This window comes from Lynx rufus, unplaced genomic scaffold, assembly GCF_022079265.1.
Source record: "Lynx rufus isolate CCGP_SWC_20201006 ecotype Redwood Valley unplaced genomic scaffold, mLynRuf1.p SCAF_8, whole genome shotgun sequence".
NCBI lineage: Eukaryota > Metazoa > Chordata > Mammalia > Carnivora > Felidae > Lynx > Lynx rufus.
Window position 1 is genome coordinate 101196587 of NW_025814896.1, and position 19214 is coordinate 101215800.

Below are 19214 nucleotides of genomic sequence, written 5' to 3' on the forward strand. Positions count from 1 at the left end.
CACAGCAACTAAGCTTGGCTGCAAGCCCCTGATGAGGTCCTCTTTTCCCGGGGGACACACCAAGTCACAGGGGAAGGCTCTAGCAGAGCCTTCATGGATATCGAATGCCTGTAACTAATGACAACAAGAATAAAGACAACAGGTTTTAGTGAGTCAGGCAATGGATAACAAAGCCACCAGCATAACCACATTCCCCACTGGTAATTCAGAAAGAGTTAGTATTTCCTTCTCCGTACCCACCTCGCTCACAGTTAACCTCTATAGCTACACATGCTCTACATCAATGCCAAGCAGACTCCTTATCAACATGCTGATGAAAATGGGCCGCCTTGATTGTGACATAAAATTAGATTAACAAACAAAGGAGAAAGAATGAGGATTTCTCCCCCAATAGCATCAGTCATCAAATTCAACTCGTTCTCCAGGCATTAAGCAAAGAAAAAAAAATCCAAGTAAGTTAATCACAGGTTAGATGCTACCAAACTGACACAAAAAAGAGGCTCTGGAAGAATGCTGAAGTGGGACTGGTTCTGGATTAACACACACAAACACACGCAGGTGTCGGTAGGAGAAACACCTGGTTCCAATCCAGACCATGTGTTGGTGGGCAGAGGTCGCTGCTGGCCTCTCTACCCGACTGGATCAGTTTGGAGTTAGTCACACCTCTCAACGGGGTTACCTGCCCTTCTCTGAGGTCCAAAGAGGAGACAAAATGAAAGAGTCGAGCCACCTGACAAATGGGAAAAGAAAAAAAGCCATGGGCACCAAGCCTACAAAACAGGATTGAAGAGAGCCATGCTGTCTTCACCACCTCACTCACTCACTCACTCACTCACTTCCTCCTTCCCTCATTCGAGCGAAGGCAGAGGGAGTGTTCACAAAGCTCTGTGTGAAGCCCCACAGAGGAACAAAGATGAACATGAAACATGATGTGATCCCTACTCCCAAGGAGCTCACAGTCTAGCTAGGGCATCAAGACACAAATGCACACAAGGCAGCAAATGACAAAGATGACAAAACATGAGGCAGAAGTTCCAGGGAGGGAGACAGCGCAGCTGGGTGACACCGGCGGAGGTCTCACACGAGAGCTCACACTCGAGTGGAGCCAGGGCTGCGGCACCGGAACGAAAGGGGAACAATACTGCAGCCTGGTCATCTGAGCCAGGCCTGCACTCTGGTGATAGGGCTTCGGGGTCACCAGGAAGGACTCTCCACACACAGCTGATGTCCCTGTCCTCGCACATAGACATCCACCACAGAGCCTCAGCTGGAAGCTTTGCCTTGTCCAAGCTTCCTCCTTGGAAAGGCAAAGGCCCTGAAGGGAGGTTGATGTGGTAGCGATCCCACTTCCTGGGCGAGGGTAGGGGGGGTGGTGCAGGCGGAAGACAGGAGAGATGTTGCTAAAGGACAATGAGGGGGAGAAAGGACTGGAGCGGGGGCGGGGGGGGGCGCATCCACAAGACAAATTTGTTCAGCTGTTGGTGAAAAGAGGAGCTACGGTTGTATTTGCACATGTGCCCATATTATCATAAAAATGATGAAGCTCTAAAGAAACTCTATCTTACGGTAACATGTATTTGTAACCCAAATTCCTTCACCTAGAATGTACTATATCCTGCATTTGAGTGTTGCCCCAGTCCTGCCTCAGGGCAAAGAGGGAGCCTGCTTTGGTGGCATTTGCTGGCCGCCTCTTGTATATTAATGCACCTTCTTAATTCCCAGGGATGTTTGATATAAAATGGTCACGAGAGGAGGTAGACAACCTTGACTATCTCCAGGGCTGTGACCAATTCTAAAATTCTCAGTGGCAAGACAGTCATCTCTCAGGTACTCAGCCATGTGTTCTCAGGGGCTGGTGATGTAACCCAAGTAAATAAAGGTCAGGAAACGTTAGCCCAATGTGTTGGGGGGGTGGGGCTGGGAGGAGGCCCCGGGGTGCTTGGAGAGATTCAGGGAAAACAGGACTGGGAACTAGAAAGTCTCACTCTGAGCCCAGCTTGGCCACTAATAGCTGTATGACCCTGAGTGAGCCATTCAACATCCGGGTCTCAGTGTCCACCCCTGAGAAGTGGTGGTGGTGGGGTTACAAAGACGGCATCTAAGGCTCCTGCCTGCTCTAGCAACCTATGGGTTTGACATTCCTTCTCTCTTGGGGGAGGGCAGATGCTGACTGTTGTAAGCTGACCCCAGGGACCCACTCACCATGAGGCTGAAGAGGAGGAGGAAACAACTGTATGGAAAATGGGGCGGAGAGCCACGAGGGACCTGAAGCCCAGGGCTGGAGGGTGGCTTGCCCAGGGAGACACAGCACCAGCAAGGCAGGCCAGGGACAAGAGTGCAAGTAACACCAGATCCTGTGCTCACGCTACCGCACCACAGAGAAAAGACGGGAAGAGAGCCTAGATCCACAGGACAGGGAAATTCAGTTTCCTCTCCAGAAGAGTCTGAACTGTAAAGAGCTTCCCAACACCAGCATCTGACTTGTTCCTTTTATTCTGCTCAACAGAATAATGATCAACCTCAGAGATCAAACCAGCATACAGAAGTGAGTAACAGGCAACCTTTATTAAGCATTTAGTATGAGCTCTGCATTCTTTGAAATCTTTATCTCCATCATCTCATGAGTGTTTTGTGGCATCATGCCTATTTTTCAGGTGAAGAGGCTGAGGCTCAGAGAGGTGCAGCAGTAATGTGGGAGCTGGGGTGTTTAATCGGGCCCTGCTTACCCCCAAAGTCCATGTGTATTGCGGAGTACTGCTCTATAAGCTGTGACAGCTATAAATATGTACGACAGTCCTTCATTCCTTTAACATTTACTGAGCACCTACTAGGGATGCAGATAAGATATGAATTCTAGGGGCACCTGAATGGCTCAGTACGACTTCAGCTCAGGTCACGATATCATGGTTCATGGGTTCAAGCCCCGCATCAGGCTCTGTGCTGACAGCTCGGAGCCTGTGGCCTGCTTTGGATTCTGTGTCTCCCTCTCTCTCTGCCCCTCCCTTGCTCATGCTCTGTCTCTCTCTCTCTCTCATAAATAAACATAAAAAAAAAAAGATATGAATTCTAATGATGACAACAGAGTGCCATGTGGGGACCAAGAAGCAAGAGAACAGTTCCACCTGGAATCAGAAGAGGTTTCCATGGAGAGACAGTGGCATTTGACCTTGAAGGGTGGAAAGGATTTCAAATAGGGGGTGACAGGGGCAGATGAAGGACCAACAAGAGCAGAGGCAGGAAAGAGAAAAGTCTAGAAACAGCAACTCTGTGTGCTATTTCTAGAACAGCACAGAAGGTGGTGCTGTAAGTGCAGTACAAGAGGACCCAGAAAGGTAAGGAGGGACAAGACAGAAAGGCTAGGATCAGAGCTCAAATGGCAAAGGAGGAGAGCAGCAGTGACTATCTGGGTGGCTACTGCAATAGTCCAAGCCAAAAGGAAGGGTGTGGGGAAGAAGGCCTAGAGAAAGGGGAGAGATGTAAAATGGGCAGGACTTGAAGAGTAAGTAGGAAGAAGGAAGAGCATCAAAGATGACTGAGATCTGGAGCCTGGAGGTCTGGAGGGGGTGGTGATTTCATTGTCATCAGAAAGATGGGACACAAGAGGAGGGGTGGATTCAGAGTTAGGAAAATACTAAGTAAAGATACCAAGGAGACAAGGTGAGGAGAAGTTCAGCAGAGAATCAGAAATGCAGTACTGGAGTCCCAGGCAGAGAAGCTAATCTGGGAACCAGGCATCAGGGGACAGCTGAAGGTGAGATGGTCCTGGGAGGGAGAAGAGAGCGAAGTGAGGCCCTGGAGAAATCCCACCCAACACTGCTGAGTGAGGGGAGGAGGAAGGGAGCTAGCAGGAGACAAGAGTCTGGAAGGAGGAGGTGACTAAGAAGGCGCCACATCACCACAGCCAAGAAGAAGCTCTTCCTGCTCACAAGTGATCTTGAAAACGCTTTCTCAGACCTCGTAGGTTCAACCAGGCTCCTCTCCAAGACCAGGTAAGCAGGCAGGCTTCTCTCTTCCCACCTGGACCCTTGATGCATCCAGCTATACACAACCTCCACAGGTTAACTTGGGACAGAGAGGGGGCAGGAGACATCCGTGTGAGTTCCTGGCCCTTCCTCTTTAGCTGACTGGTGGCACTGTGTCTTCTGTTGTTTTATTCTCTCTAGCCATCTACCAGGTGGAGTGAGGTGCCACAGTCGTCCCAGCAGAAACACGGGAGAGGAGGGATCCAGGATGATGATGGGGTGTTGAATAATGAAGGCAAACATGGTAGAACCACACTGGCAAGAGGTCTTGCTTGGTTCTGATTCAACAGGTTGCAGAGAGCTTAGCTCGGGTGCAAGCTGATTTGTTTGAGAGACTTAGACGGCAGGCAATACTTCCCAACTTTTTCAGCAGGTTGTTCAGCAGTTTAGATAATCTTGGGGTTTAAAACTGGTTGCCATGGTGAAGTGTAAATATTAATTTTATGTCACACTGTCCTTAGCTAAAACAGAAGAGAGAAGGCCAACTTGATGTAACCCAACACAATGGCTTGAAAGTGTTCCTCAGCTACTGGATGGAGCAGACACGAGGGTGTGACAGTGAGGTGAGACACAGAGACATGGAGGGGATGGCAGTCTTTTCTTCTTCCTTGGAAATGCTTTCTGAGAATGAGCTGACACAGGGAAGTTTTATAGAAGGAAAATCAATACCTGCCCTCTGATTAATTGTAAACAGGTGGTTTGCACCTAATTAGTATTCAACAGATAGCCAGAAACAAAAAACAAAAAACAAAGGCAAGGAAAAAACGACTCCAGTCTGGCCAGAAGCTCCAAATCACTGGTTTTATGAGTCTCTGGGAATGAGCTTCTGGTTCCAAAAATAAAGTTTCATGGTGGTTTGAAAACAGTATTTTTTTCAAGCAAGAAGTTTAGATAAGGCAGTGATGGATAATAGGGAGGGGACTTTTTTTGTTTAACTATGCCAAAAACTATCTCGTAGAGTTTGTTTTATTCTTAAGGCAAAATTGAGTGGGACTTTAAAAATGAGCGGGAAACACCACAAGTTGTCTCTCTGTGGCTCTAGTACCCATGTTCAGGTGCCATCCTGTAACCGGGGCTTGGCTATCCCTTGGCGGCTGTTGACCATAACAGCAGGCAAAGTGCCTGAGTTTTGGCTGGCAGATTGGGGAAATGGAGGTCATGGCGTGAAAGCAGCACTGGGCCAAGGAGAAGAAATAAAAGCAACACCATGGGTGATGCTATAGGTTGAGTTTCCATCTCCCTATTTGGCTGGTGAACCTCATTTAAGGAGGCCCCACAGTACTGAGTGGGTAAGAGAGGGGTCCTGTCAAAGCCAGGCCACTGCAGGTGAAGGGGGGAAATAAAGGCAAAGAGAACCCAAGACGTTTCATAGAGGGCTTGGGGCAGTGCTGCCCAAGAGAACCTTCCGTGATGTTGGAAACCGTCTATATCTGTGCCAGCCACCTGCTACCACAGCTGCTGAGGATTGGAAATGGGACTAATATTACTGAGAAACTGAATTTTAAATTTACGTAATTGTAATTAATTCAAATGTAAGTAGCCGCACTGGACAGAGCGGGACTAGAGAATCAACAACGTTTATTCTTCAGATCAACAAGGTTTGATGAGTAGCTATGAATGCAGAATGCTAAACAAGTAGGCACTGGTTCTTTATTTTGTTTTTTTCTAGGCAAGAAACAAAGGAAAAGAATCTAGAGTCCCTCATCTCCAGAAGCTAACAATACAATAGGAAATATTAGATTCTAGGGAGAAAAACCCACACACAATCTGGGGAAGCAGAACCCCGAATCCACAGCACCCAGAATCCACTGCACTACTTGGAGCAGTGTCTTAACGGGTGACTTTAACAGCAGAAGTGGTACTGGAGGAGCTGTTCTAAGGATCGGATCTCCAGGGGGAGTAAAACAACATTATTTTTCAAGTTATGGGACAAGTAAAAAGCAAGGTTTGTTTACTAGGTCTAAGAACGGGGCAGATGGAAGAGACCTAATACGTGCTTCCTAGTTCAAGAGCGATAAGGTGGCCTTGGACACCTCACAGTTTCAAAACTTTTTATCAATTGGTTTTTCTCCTCATGGTTTCTCTTTCTTGTGAGAATGTGTTTTGTTTATTTTAGAGAATTATTTTTATTTTTCTTAGGTTTATTTATTTTGACAGAGAGGGAGAGCACGAGAAAGGGAGGGTGAGAGAGAGGGAGAGTAGAATCCCAAGCAGGCTTCATGCTGTCAACGCAGAGCCCCACGCAGGGCTCAAACCCACGGACCTTGTGATCATGACCGGAGCCAAAAACAAAACTCAGATGCTTAACCGACTGAGCCACCCAGGCGCCCCTCTAGGGCATTATTTTTAAAAAGAGAGAAAGATTTCCAATTCTAGTCTTTAAAAAACCTGGGGCTCAATTTTCCCTCTGAGTGAAATTACTGGCTGGGAAACACCCAACTTTGAGGCTCAGAGCCCACTCAGAGAGCAGGGACGTTTAGACCGATGGTCCTAGAGAAGGGTGTCCTCAGGAAGGAGACAGAGCAGTTTCATAGAAAGAAAAGATGCATCGACATTTCCCAGGGACAGAAACCCTGGGGAAAACTGGGGGTGGGAGGGGGATTAGTAGTCCTGGAGGAGAAACTTCCCATGTGTAATTGTGTTGTTTTCGTTTTTCCAGTTCTAAAATAAAATATCAACGTTAATAACAACTTATATTTGTACAATACTGTTTACAAAGTTTCTTCACTCCTGATGATGCAAAAACCCTGTAAACATCTGTTTCTTTTTTTTTTTTTTTTTTAAGGAAAGGGCTCAAATACAAGAAAAATTACAAGAAGTATTAACTAAAAGTGTGGCCACATGTTGTACACCTTAAGCTAATATAATCTTACATGTCAATTATACTTTAATTAGAAAGAAAGAAAGAAAGAAAGAAAGAAAGAAAGAAAGAAAGAGTAACCAAAAGATCTTTTAAGCTCCACACTTTCCTCCTGGGGAGCCCTCAAAGGATGGGGAAAAAAAAGCAGAAGACAGAGGAGAAATGACCCTTCATCTAGTCACCTGATCCCAGCCTCCTTTTATTCTGAAGTAAGAGACAGTCTTTCGATTACCTCACACTCTCTTGCATGTCCATCTGCCTAAACGCAGTAGATGTTTAGAGTGAGAACTGATTTGTGAGTTGAGGGTGTTTTCTGGGAGGAGAAAGGTAGGGCCCAGGAGTCGTAAAATGGAGCCATGAGTAGGGTGACCATGGGTCCCTGTTTGCTTGGGATTGGGTTCGTGTATATGGGTTCCTGGTGTAATTATTCCAGAAAGGCGTACTGGACTGGTTTGGACATTAAAATTTATGGTCACCCTAGTCATGGGTGACTTGGCAAAGTATCTTTTTTTCATAAAATTGCTCTATTCCCGTTATCACCAAGGTGGTTCAGGGCTCAGCTGGGTGCAATGCACTGTGCTGGGCTCTTTGTAGCATTACAAAGAGGGAGAAGAATTTGTATTCCCACCATAATATTTCTCAAGTGGCATGAAGTCTTGAGGAAATGAAACATTCACACACACACACACACACACACACACACACACACGCGCCTTACTTTCTCATTCTCAAGGTTAATGCTTCTAAGAAGCCAAATCTGCATCCCAGGAATGTTAAAGAAGTTAAGTGTTTTAACCCTAATCACCTGTGCATTTCTGGTTCTGGATGGGGCCTCAGGCAGTGACCTGTTCAGAACTGGCTGTTTAACAATCATCCGGGCAACTTGTTAAAAATACAGATTGAGCCTACTGCCTGAGATTCTGAATCAGCACATCTGAGAATCTATTAAAAAAATAAAAACAAAGCTTCCCAGGTGGTTTGGACATGAAAGCCAGATTTGGACTCACTGGTGAGTCATCATCCTTTGACCCCTGCCTAGAGCGATCCATTGTTGCTGTGGAAACCACTGATTTACTCCTCAGCCAGACTGGATTCCACATCTGTTTCAAAAATAGAGGGCATTATTTTTAGAAGACAAGATGTGTTTTCTCCCTTAAGATATTTATATTTAGAGAGGAAAAGCAAAGCCCCCAAAAGGCAGAAAACTTTCTCATCTGAAACAAACTCAACAGGAAGCGGGCATCCTCACGACTTGAGCACAACTAGAAAGAACTAGTGAGCGGTTATTTCCTGAGGCAAGTTTCAGATTGTCTGGAGCTTCCTTCACGTTTAGTTGTTGTAAGGTGCCCGGCTGGAGGCTTGGGCTCACGGGGTTCCCCGCATGGTCTGAGGGGCTGGTGGCGGCTCGCCAAGATGGTATCAAGACTCTGGAGGCTCCAGCTTGAGGCAGACCTGGAAAAGGATGGCCCTACAGAATTACCATCGGAATAAAATTTACACACACGCAGTTGTATGGCTGAGCCATACACTGAGCCACACTGAGCCAACCTGATAAATATACCGCACTTATGCTCTATGACTGAGCTGAGGAAACAGCAGCACCCATCTTTCTTCAGGCTTCAGAAGCAGAGGAGATGGGGTGGAGAGAGGAACTGACAGAAGGTTTCTGGAGCTTTGTGTTGCAAAGTTGCCCTGATGACTTAAGAATTTAGCAAGTCAGAGTTCTCTTATCTTTCAGCTTAAAAAAGGAAAGCACAAAATGGTTACATCTCAAATAGAAGGATCTTGGCATTCGCTGCTCTTTGTAAATCCTGACACATCTCCTTGGGATACCACAGCAGAATGTCCCCTCCAAAGATACTCACTGGGATCCATCACCTTGCCAGCAACGATTGGACTAAGAGGGACACCTCACTACAGTTCTGTGTTATAGAAGGAGCTGGTCCTTCTCTGAATAGGAATCATTCCGTTTTGGTGTCCCTTCTCTTTCTCCCAGCCTTTGTCTGTAGAACTCCTTGACTTCAGGTAGACAGTACTTTTCAAACAAATGCTCAGCCCCAGTGGGTAAGTCTTTCTTCCTACTGTGCTTCTCTTGGGTCAGGACATAGAAAACCCAGCTCGGGCCCCCGATCCTGGCTGTCAACATGCTCCATCCCACCATCCACTCAGAGCCCATGGAGCACCAAGGTCGGTATCAACTGACCTCTTCCAAAGCCTTTCACAAGTCTGCCCCCTTGCCTACAACCCTCACGCCACCACCTAGGACATATAGCTTCCCTTTGCTCATACAACTCACTTCCCAGTCAGTGTGTCTGCCCAAACATTAGCATAACTGCCTCTCCTCCATCCCCAGCCGACTGTAGACCCCTACTCCACATTTGGACTGGGGGTAAGGGACTGTCACCAGGAAACACAAGGCCATCTCCTGAATTTACTCTGAGGGAAGATGTCTACCAATCGAATTTTTCAGGGCTGAGCACACAATGAGAAATGGACATAATGACAAGGAGAACGTGACGTGAGAAGAAGCTAGAAGGAACACAGAGGACGTGAATGGGGCTGGATGGAAAAGAGAAGTGATGCTTACATCACACACCAGAGTTTACTTTGAACCTCCTTCAGTGTTAATTGCGGCTGCTACAGGCATCTTCCTCCTCCATGTCCGTACCACTCACCTCCTCTGGGACCCTGGGTTCCTTCCCTCAGGTCAGGTGGGCCACATGAGCTTGGAGCCCACCCACTCACTCAGGTAGTCTCCCCACCTGGCTATTTTGAGTGTAGGTGACTCTCCCAGTGCACCCTGGGAAATTGTAGAGAAGAACTCACTCCCTCCCTTTTCATTTTCTCTTTCTCCCAGGCTTTAGCTCCAACTAAGTCAGAGGTTCTTAATCTGGGACCCACAATGAGTTTCAGGAGCTCTGGGAAACTCTTAATATCGCATACATCATTTGTGTGTGTGTGTGCACGCACACATAATTTTCTGGGGGCGAGATTCACTATTTTTTCCATCAGATTTTCAAAGGGACCCCCCAAAAAGATGAGGAATCCCTGATTGGTCCTGAGCCTGCCCTGTCCCATTTGTGTGGGTGAAGCAGGGCATGCTGACAGGGTCGAGATCCTCCCATGGTTGTAGTGCTCAGGGCCCCACACAGTACCTTGGAAGCAGCCATCACAGCTGCTGTGGCCGCCACATTCAAGCCCCGCTTCCCAAAGTGCACAAGGGCATCATAACTTCGGTCTTTTGCTTGGACCAGGCAATCATCGATTTCCTGTTGAAGGAAAAACAGAGGCACACTGAGTTGGAAGGTTCAAACAAATCTCTGTTCTTTCCCCCTTCTCCTGAACACTGGGCTTGGCAGCTTGCCCAATCACGGATTCTCACTGGGACTGAAAAGTCACTGGCACTTTGGGGTGTGCGTTCAGAGAGGGGAAGGTAGACGGGAGAAAGGAAGGAAACAAAAGATACAGGGAAGTAAAAAAGGAATTTTGAAAAAACAGCCATTTACCGACCCAGGAAGGTTTCCTTCTAGCAACACCCTACGATTGTTCCTGAAGCCCTCTAACCTCCCAGGGAGGCTCCAGTGGTCCTGGATGTGGACAGGCGTGCCATTCCACACACAGCCATCCTATTGACACTGAAGGAACTGAGGGTGGAGAGAATGCCAAGAAGGAAGCCTCTAACCTGAGACCTGCCACTAACTGGTTGTCAGGCTTTGGCAAGTGTTTATTTAGCCTTCTGAAAAATGAGGACAGTGATAGTACCTAATTGGTGGAGCACGGGGAGGATTACATGAGATCATTCCAGTAAAGTATCTAACACAGTGGCTGGTTTCAATGGAGTGAGAACCACTGTCATCTTTCTATCTCAAGGGGATCAGGCCCTTGCAGTTCTAAAATTCTACAATTCTTAAGAAGTGCCTGGGTACTTCAGTCAGTCTGACTCCTGATTTCGGCTCAGGTCATGATTTCATGGTTTGTGAGATCGAGCCCCGCATTGGGCTTTGCACTGCCAGCATGGAACCTGCTTGGGATTCTCTCTCTCCCTCTCTCTCTCTGCCCCTCCCCTGCACGTGTTCTCTCTCTCTCTCTCTCTCTCTCTCTCTCTCTCAAAATAAATAAACTTTAATAAAATAAAGTTCTACTATTCTGTAACTATTAAATACTATATCCAAATACCTCTCCATGTAAGATATTGAGGGGAGATATTAGGACACAGAAAGAGATACTAGTGCTATTTTTGTTGATAAGGGAGATCATTTTACAGATAATGAAATAAAAGCAGAGATGAGAAGTCATCCAGCATCATCCCCAGGGTAAGAGGGAGGTTGGAAAAAGGATTGAAATCTCTCTCCTTCAGGGGCAAAAATAATGGTTTACTTTAGATCTGCTTCAACGCTGGCTTTTTCTTTCTGTTTGTTACGTTTGGGTTGTTATCACTGTTGTAGGAGAACAGCTGTTTTGTAACTTACAGTAGCTCATTTTGGAGTTCAGCAACACAACGACACCTGGCCTCAGGCTCATTTGAAGTTCAGCACATTAGTGCATTTCCTTTGCTTTGAGGCATATCGTGGGTGAGTCAACCCCTGTGCATTCCTGATTTAAGGCTTCCCCAGGAAGTCACCACACTAAGTTTTCATTGTGACCCCTGACTGACTCTGGTAGGGATTCTTGGCAGCTCTTAAGTCAGCCACCTTCACTTCAATGGAAATTAGATTGGTGGCTTCAGGGTGAGCCCAGCATCTGGGGAAAGGGAAACAGAAAGAGTAGGGATTTGACAACCAGGGGAAGAGGGAGATCCTATTCCTCAAAACCCACCCTTCTGAGACAGGCAGTGCTGTATCCTAGTTCCTAAAAGCGTTCTCAGAAATGTCTATTGTAGTCTGCTCATGCAATTAACATGTTCCCTCAAAGCTTCCCCTGAGAAGTCCAAAGTACTCAACTTTCAGAGACAACAGAAATTGATATACAAAGCCACCTACAGTGCTCCTATTTATGTTAAGAATCATATCCCAATCAGTTTAGAAGGTCATGTAATATAATTAATGAATGATACAATATTGGGCTCAATAATCCCACCCTTGGCAATTTATTCTAAGACAAGAAGTCAAAAGAAATCTATCTCTATGTATTGTGGTGTTCATGAATCATGAATCAAGATCAAGTACAAACGGCTTATGTGCAAACATGTTTAAGATCTCAGACACAAATATTATATGTATATTAAGTGTTTTTGTTGTTTTTAGGTATTTGGGTCTTTTTTTTTTTTTTTTGGTTCACTTAAAATTTTATTTTAAAGAAAGGTTTAATAGACTGCTATCCATAAAAAAGAAGTTACCAAAACAAATTAGTGAGGCAGAGGTAATGGATAATGGACTTTGCATTCATTATTGTATGAAACCTTAAAAAAAAAAACCAAAAAACTATAGAGCAAGTCACTGAAAGCAAATCCAGCAAATTAAGTTCAGCGGAGATGTTAAACAAAAAAATCATTTTACAGACAGTGACGTTGTCTTATAAGAAGCTTAGAATTAAATTTCTTTTCAAGAGATACAAGTTGTAATTCTTACTTGAATTCTTACTTATTACTGACCCTTTCCTGCAATTTTCCCCTGTCTTATTTTTCCCATCTCTGACATTAGACAAATCTATATTTTCATTGCCAAGATGTTTGTGAAGTACTTTGATGCAAAATAAACACAAAAGGTAAACAGCATGAACAAATTATTATGACTGTTCTCATTAGTACTTACCAACCGATAATTACAAAAACAGCAGGGATTCCACTGGTAACACATATTGTATCACTGAACAATAAAGCAACCCTGCACAAGAAATTTATTATCTTCCAGTCTCTGTTGGTAGCTGCCTGGGTACACGCTCAAGGCATTTAATCTCTTTATGCCTCCACTTTTCTATGTTAAGTTTTAAAAGTGATTTTTAATAGTCTATGTAAAAATCAGATCTATAGAAGGACAGGAGCTGAGCATGATAAAAGGAAGGAAATTCAGTTTAGGGAGTTGAATTATGAGCAAATCTTTTGTTGTTTTTTGTTGCAAGGTACGCAAATGTTTTTTAGCAAGTAATGATAAATAACATCTTTTTGAGGATTTCACCACTATTTCTAAACATGTCAAAAAATAGAATACAAAGAAGATTAGAAGGAACAAATTGTTGGGGGCAAATACGGGACAATCTAGGGTCCCCTACAATAAAACACTCTGTCCTTTTTACTTATCACTTTTAAATTTTTTACTCGCTGGAAGGAGTGACAAAGGCTTAGCAGCATAAATTACCTTTTCTTTTGAAGACAGCGTGGGATGTACAAACTTCCTGTATAGGAGGCTGGAGCCTTTTGTGTAGGGAGACAGCAGCCAGGCGACAAATGCTATTTTTAGTTCATAATAGAATGGAAACCTGGAGAGAGATGAGAAAATACACGTTCTGTTAGGTTTTCAGCAACATTGCCTGGGCCTATGAAGGACGAGCCCAGCACCTCTCGTGCCTGCCCAAGGCTGCAAGGCTCCCAGATTCCTCCTTTCTCCACCCATGAAGCTATACGCATACACTTGCAAACACAGAGCAAAAGCCAAAGGCCTTTATTTTTTTTTAAAGATTTTATTTTTATTTATTTTTAATTTTTTTTAACGTCTATTTATTTTTGAAGGAGAAAGAGAGACAGAATGTGAGCAGGGGAGGGGACAGAGAGAGAGAGAGACACAGAATCTGAAGCAGGCTCCAGGCTCTGAGCTGTCAGCACAGAGCCCGACACAGGGCTCAAACTCACATACCGTGAGATCATGACCTGAGCCGAAGCTGGACACTTAACTGACCGAGCCACCCAGGTGCCCCTAAAGATTTAATTTTTTTAAGTACTCTCTATACCCAACATGGGACTCAAACTCACAACCCCAAGATCAAGAGCCACATGTTCTACTGACTGAGGCAGCCAGGCGCCCCCCAAGGCTTCTTTGGAAAGTCTGTTCTTGTTTTCATTTTTTGTCAAAGTCAGCCAGGGATCCAGGTTGTCTCCAGCCATCACCCTGCGGGCTATCCCTGGCAACTGCTCGTGTTTCTTGCAGGGTTCTGCTTGTTTAGGTTGGAGCTGGGGCTCCAGCCACAGCCTGTAGGTTCGGAAGGCCATGTTCCTCTGTGCCCTACATCCAGTCACTCACTCTTCACTTGTGGCCAAGGAAGCACAAGCACCTGAAGGCTTTATAACAGGGAGGAGCTGACAAAGAATCTTCAGACTGAGAATAAAAGCCTCCCCTTCTTGGCTGGGACAGGAGCCAAATTCTTGACAGCAAAAAGGATGCTACTCACCCTGCGTAAGTCGACGGCAGGCAAAAAGAGCTTGATCTTTTTGGTGCGAAAAGAAAGAAGGGTTCAGGGTGCAGGTAACATACAACTCCAGAGTCTGAAGTCCTGCACACTATTCATTTATGCATCACAGAAACACTGACCAGCACCAACAAGTGTCAGCTTGTGCTGAGCACTGTGTAGACAATGGTGAATAAAGAAGACCTGATCCCTGCTCTCTTGGAGCTTTTAGTCTAGCGGGAAACAGACAAGACTTTCTTGCACCCTTGGAACTGATAGTCCAGTCGGGAAAACAGTTTGATCAAATAATCACAAATAATATAGAATAGCAACCTGAGACAAGTGCTATAATGGGTCTCTGCCAGCTCACATGGTGCCTTTGTATATATAAGAAAAAGCCACCCCTCAACTGGATGCAGACCTGTGAGCACACAACTAGTGAATGAGCCTTCATTTGAACTTTAGCCCCACTTGCCACATTGGCCAGGCATCTTGCTCTATGAACAACCTGTGCAACAACACTTGGCTGTCCTGATGTGTACTGATACCATGTCTTTTTTGTTTTCTATATTCTGATGCTTTGACATCTTGGGTCCTTGCTGACTCTGGAGAGGGTGCCCCTCCTGGGATTAGCCAATTCCCAAAGATAGGAAACAACTCACCCACAAGCAAGCCTTTCATATGCAAACTGACCAATCCAGAGCCCTTACCCCTACCACCTCTTTTGTGAGCTCACACTCTGGGCCACTCTCCAGCTGCCCTCACCATCCCAGGGCCAGGTCCCAGCCACCAAAGGACAGCCCCTTCACCCCAGAGCCCACTGAAATTATTCAGTCCAGCTAATCCTAAACATGTTTACTCTGCCTTGCGTGCTCCTTCCATGGAAACCACAATAAAGGTTCTTGCCCACACTTCCTACTTCTGCCTCTTGACTGACCTCATGGTGTGCTGTGCCTCCAGTTTCTAGGGATCTGTGATTTTAACAAACTTCTTCCTTCATGACAGTCATTTCTGCATCTATGCGTTTTACCATACCTGATTAAAACAAATCCTGGGTGCCCTTAAAACATGATACTCTGAGGGAAAAGGACACCTGTGCTAGTCTGAAGAATCAGAAAAGTAAGTTCCTCCCACGTACCTTCTTTCCCAGCCCCCCTTCCCCCACCAAGGGAGCTGAAAATAAAGAGCAATTTCTGGCAAGTCAGTTCAGAGCCTTCAAGTCTCACACAGGACCCCCAAATCAGCAGCTCCACCCACTCTGCTTTCCTCATCCAGGTCTCTGGTCTGTCTTCTTCTGCCTCTGGCAGGCTCTTCCTGGATATTCCCTCAGCAACTCGAGAACACGGTCATGTCGAGATTGTTGAATGTTTCACAGCCATCACAGACAAGAGGCTGAAGGAACAGAGGCATGATTCTCCCACACCTGAACACTCTAGTGATTAATAATGGAGGGAATTTTGTCTTGGAAACAAGTATTTGCCAACCCCAAGGGGAAAGCAAATGAATCTAGCAAGCTCAGGCATCAACACAAGATACACACATAATCCCAAAGGATCTGTCACACGGCAGTGCTTTTGTTGTTTATGCAAAAGATGTGTTTTTTTCAAAACAGGTAATGCATGCATATATAGTTTTAAAAATCCAAATATCCAGAGGAGTATACAACAATCTCCTTCCCATCCCAGACCCTTAGTCCCTTTTCCAAAAGCAAAATCATTATCAGTAGTAAACTTCAGATGCCTAAGATATAAAATTGTGTGGGTATATATGGCTCCTTTATCACCCCCCCAAATATACACATTAACATTCTATAACCCCTTCTCCCCCACCCCCCACCCCAACACGCAATTAACAGTATACTTTGGGGATTATCTCAAACTGCCTCTGGAATTATCGCACCAGGCCCTCATCAGGTATCATAAGGGGCTCCCAGTTGAGCCACTCAGACCCTGTGTTTCGCAGACACCTTGGGCCCACTTGGTTTCACCAATGCAATCACCACCAACCAGGTCACTTTCCAACTGATCTACCACAGTCCCAGCCCTCACCAAGAAGTGGAGAAGGACCCTGATCATTCCTTAATGATTAACCCTTGAACTGTCCAGAACTCTAGGATGTACTGTCTCCCCTAGGTGCAGGTGCATAGCTCTTGGGTGTATGTGGGAGGTACAGACTTCCACCCTTCTGATGTTACACTTTCACACTCCTGAGGGCTAACTATTTTTTTTTCAATTTTATTTTATTTTATCGCTGTTATTTTTTCCAACCTTTTATCCTTAATATACAGAAAGTTGCACATATTTAATGTATACATTTTGATGAGTTTGGACATAGGCATATACCCATGATACCATCACCACAGGAAGTACATATGTCCATCACCTCCAAAAGATTTCTGTCCCTTTGCTTTTTAATTTTATTTTTTATTTTTTAAAATTTACATCCAAATTAGTTAGCATATAGTGAAACAATGATTTCAGGAGTAGATTCCTTAATGCCCCTTACCCATTTAGCCCATCCCCCCTCCCACAACCCCTCCAGTAACCCTCAGTTTGTTCTCCATATCTATGAGTCTCTTCTGTTTTGTCCCCCTCCCTGTTTTTATATTATTTTTGTTTTCCTTCCCTTATGTTCATCTGTTTTGTTTCTTAAAGTCCTCATATGAGTGAAGTCATGATTTTTGTCTTTCTCTGACTAATTTCACTTAGCATAATACCCTCCAGTTCCATCCACGTAGTTGCAAATGGCAAGATTTCATTCTTTTTGATTGCCAAGTAATACTCCATTGTATATATATACCACATCTTCTTTATCCATTCATCCATCAATGGACATTTGGGCTCTTTCCATACTTTGGCTATTGTTGATAGTGCTGCTATAAACATAGGGGTGCACGTGTCCCTTTGAAACAGCACATCTGTATCCCATGGATAAATGCCTAATAGTGCAATTGCTGGGTTGTAGGGTAGTTCCATTTTTAGTTTTTTGAGGAACCTCCATACTGTTTTCCAGAGTGGCTGCACCAGCTTGCATTCCCATAGCTATTTTCTAAGAGGGTTGGACAAGTGATGGAATTGTCAAAATACATGCAATTAATGGGTATAGAAAATTTCTGGAAGAGAACACAAGTAACTTTTAACAGGGGTGCCCCTGGGGAGACAGACTGAAGGCCTGGAGAGAGGAGGGACTTACTTTTTGGTGTACTGTTTCAATTTCATTTTGCCATGTGATATAGTATTTTATAATTGTTAAAAAAAAAAACTAAATTAAATCACCTGTAGAAATTATGAAGCAAGCCACCATCTATCTGTTCTGTGACCATATATAATTGCTGTTTACATCAAGATAGAAAGTCTTAACTATGAAGAGAAAACTGCCCCAGGGGAGGGACGGAGAGAGAGGAGTGAGGATGAGTGAGGAGTGAGGGGCCATCTCCAGTCCTGGAAGTGAACCAAAGTTAACGATGCTCCCCAGGAAGCCAGAAGGTGCTTCCAGGAAAAACAGCAATCTCTCTCTTTCTCTCTCATTATAAAGAGAGGTCAGAGCTGCTGAGCTGGTGTCCATATCCCTGAAAGGGACATAGGGCTCTGTCTGTGTGATCAGCCTGTTCTGCGCCATTCCCAGAGCAAGAAGGAGGAAGGATTACGAAGATTCTGCCGGAAGACAACTATGACCTATAATGGCTGGATGTTGGCAGAAAAAGAGAAAGCAGTCTGAGGGCATGACCAGGCTGTAGGGTAAAGCCGGCAGGGAAGGTTCCCAACCTCTTCCCTGCAGAAGCAGCACTAGGGGGGCCAGGAGATGGGCAACACCTTCACTTCCCACCCATAAGCCGCCTGGGCAGCTACCACTAAGATGGGTCAGATGAGGCCTCCACGTGGATCAGGAAGAGAGGGATTCTACCCATACCTGTGCACACATGCCCAATACACCAGGTATCAGAGGCCCTCCTGTGGTAGGCAGAATTTTGGTCCTATGACTTTCTCATTCTGATGTTACTCCCAGACTTTGTTCCCTTAACATGGTAAAAGGGATTCTGAAGATGTAACTGAGATTATTAATCAGCTGACTTTAAAATAGGAAATTATATTGGGTTATTGAGGTAGGCCTAATCTAATAACATGATCCCTTAAAAGCAAAAGCAGAGACCTTTCTCTGGCTGGTAGCAGAAGGCAGAAATTTGAAGCATGAAAAGGATTGACACGCCATTGTTGGCTTGAAGACGAAAGGAGGCACGCCAAGGAAATGGGGACCTCAGTCTTACAGCCACAAGGAACTGAATTCTGCCAACAATCAAAATGAGCCTGAAGTAGACTCTCCCCACAAGTCTCCAGATAAGAGCCCAGACTGGCCCACACCGATTTTGGCCTTGTGAGTCCCTAAGCAGAGGACTTAGTTGATTCTACCTGGACTTCTGACTCATAGAAACTGAAAATGATACATTTCTGTTGCTTTAAGCTCCTAAATTTGTGACAGTTTGTTACAGCAGCAATGGAAAGCTAATATACTTCCCAAAATCAAAATCAAATCAACTCCAGAAATAGTTGCTAAGCATTTATTAGGTATGAAACTCTAAAGTTCCGGGGCCATGGGAAAAACATAGTCCAGCTACCAGGGAGGGGCACATCCATCATTAGACTGGATTTTCACTTAGTCAAAAGCAGTGAGACTGAAATGCCGATGTCCCTGAGAAAGAGCTCGTAAGACTAACACTATCCCCCTTGAAGTTCATGAGGAGGGATAGGAGGACAGGAGGCCGCTCAGCACCAGGCACAGGACATTGTTAACAGGGAAGACTTAGCCATGAGGTGCTAGCCACGATGCTTAAATGACTATACAGTCCTTCACTGGGCCTAGCCTGTTGCTCTCATCTCCATGGGACACAGGAGCCTCCCCAGTGCAGCTCTGAACAATATGGGGTCTGACTCGTACTGCCAGCCCCTGGACCTGGGGAAGATGAAAAACAGCTCAGCAGAGCTCTTTCTTCACTCCCAGAGACTCAGCCCCATCCTGAG

The 19214-nt window shown here is 45.2% G+C and overlaps 1 protein-coding gene across 1 annotated transcript in view; it reads right to left on the bottom strand.

Annotated features, from left to right (window-relative positions):
* Positions 1-19214, bottom strand: part of REEP1 (receptor accessory protein 1) — a 62697-nt gene that overhangs the window by 23032 nt on the left and 20451 nt on the right. The window contains exons 6-7 of the mRNA XM_047069200.1: positions 13176-13296; positions 10038-10151 (exon numbers count right to left, since the gene is read on the bottom strand). Of these exons, the coding sequence (XP_046925156.1) occupies positions 10038-10151; positions 13176-13296 (235 nt within the window). The remainder of the gene's footprint in view (positions 1-10037; positions 10152-13175; positions 13297-19214) is intronic.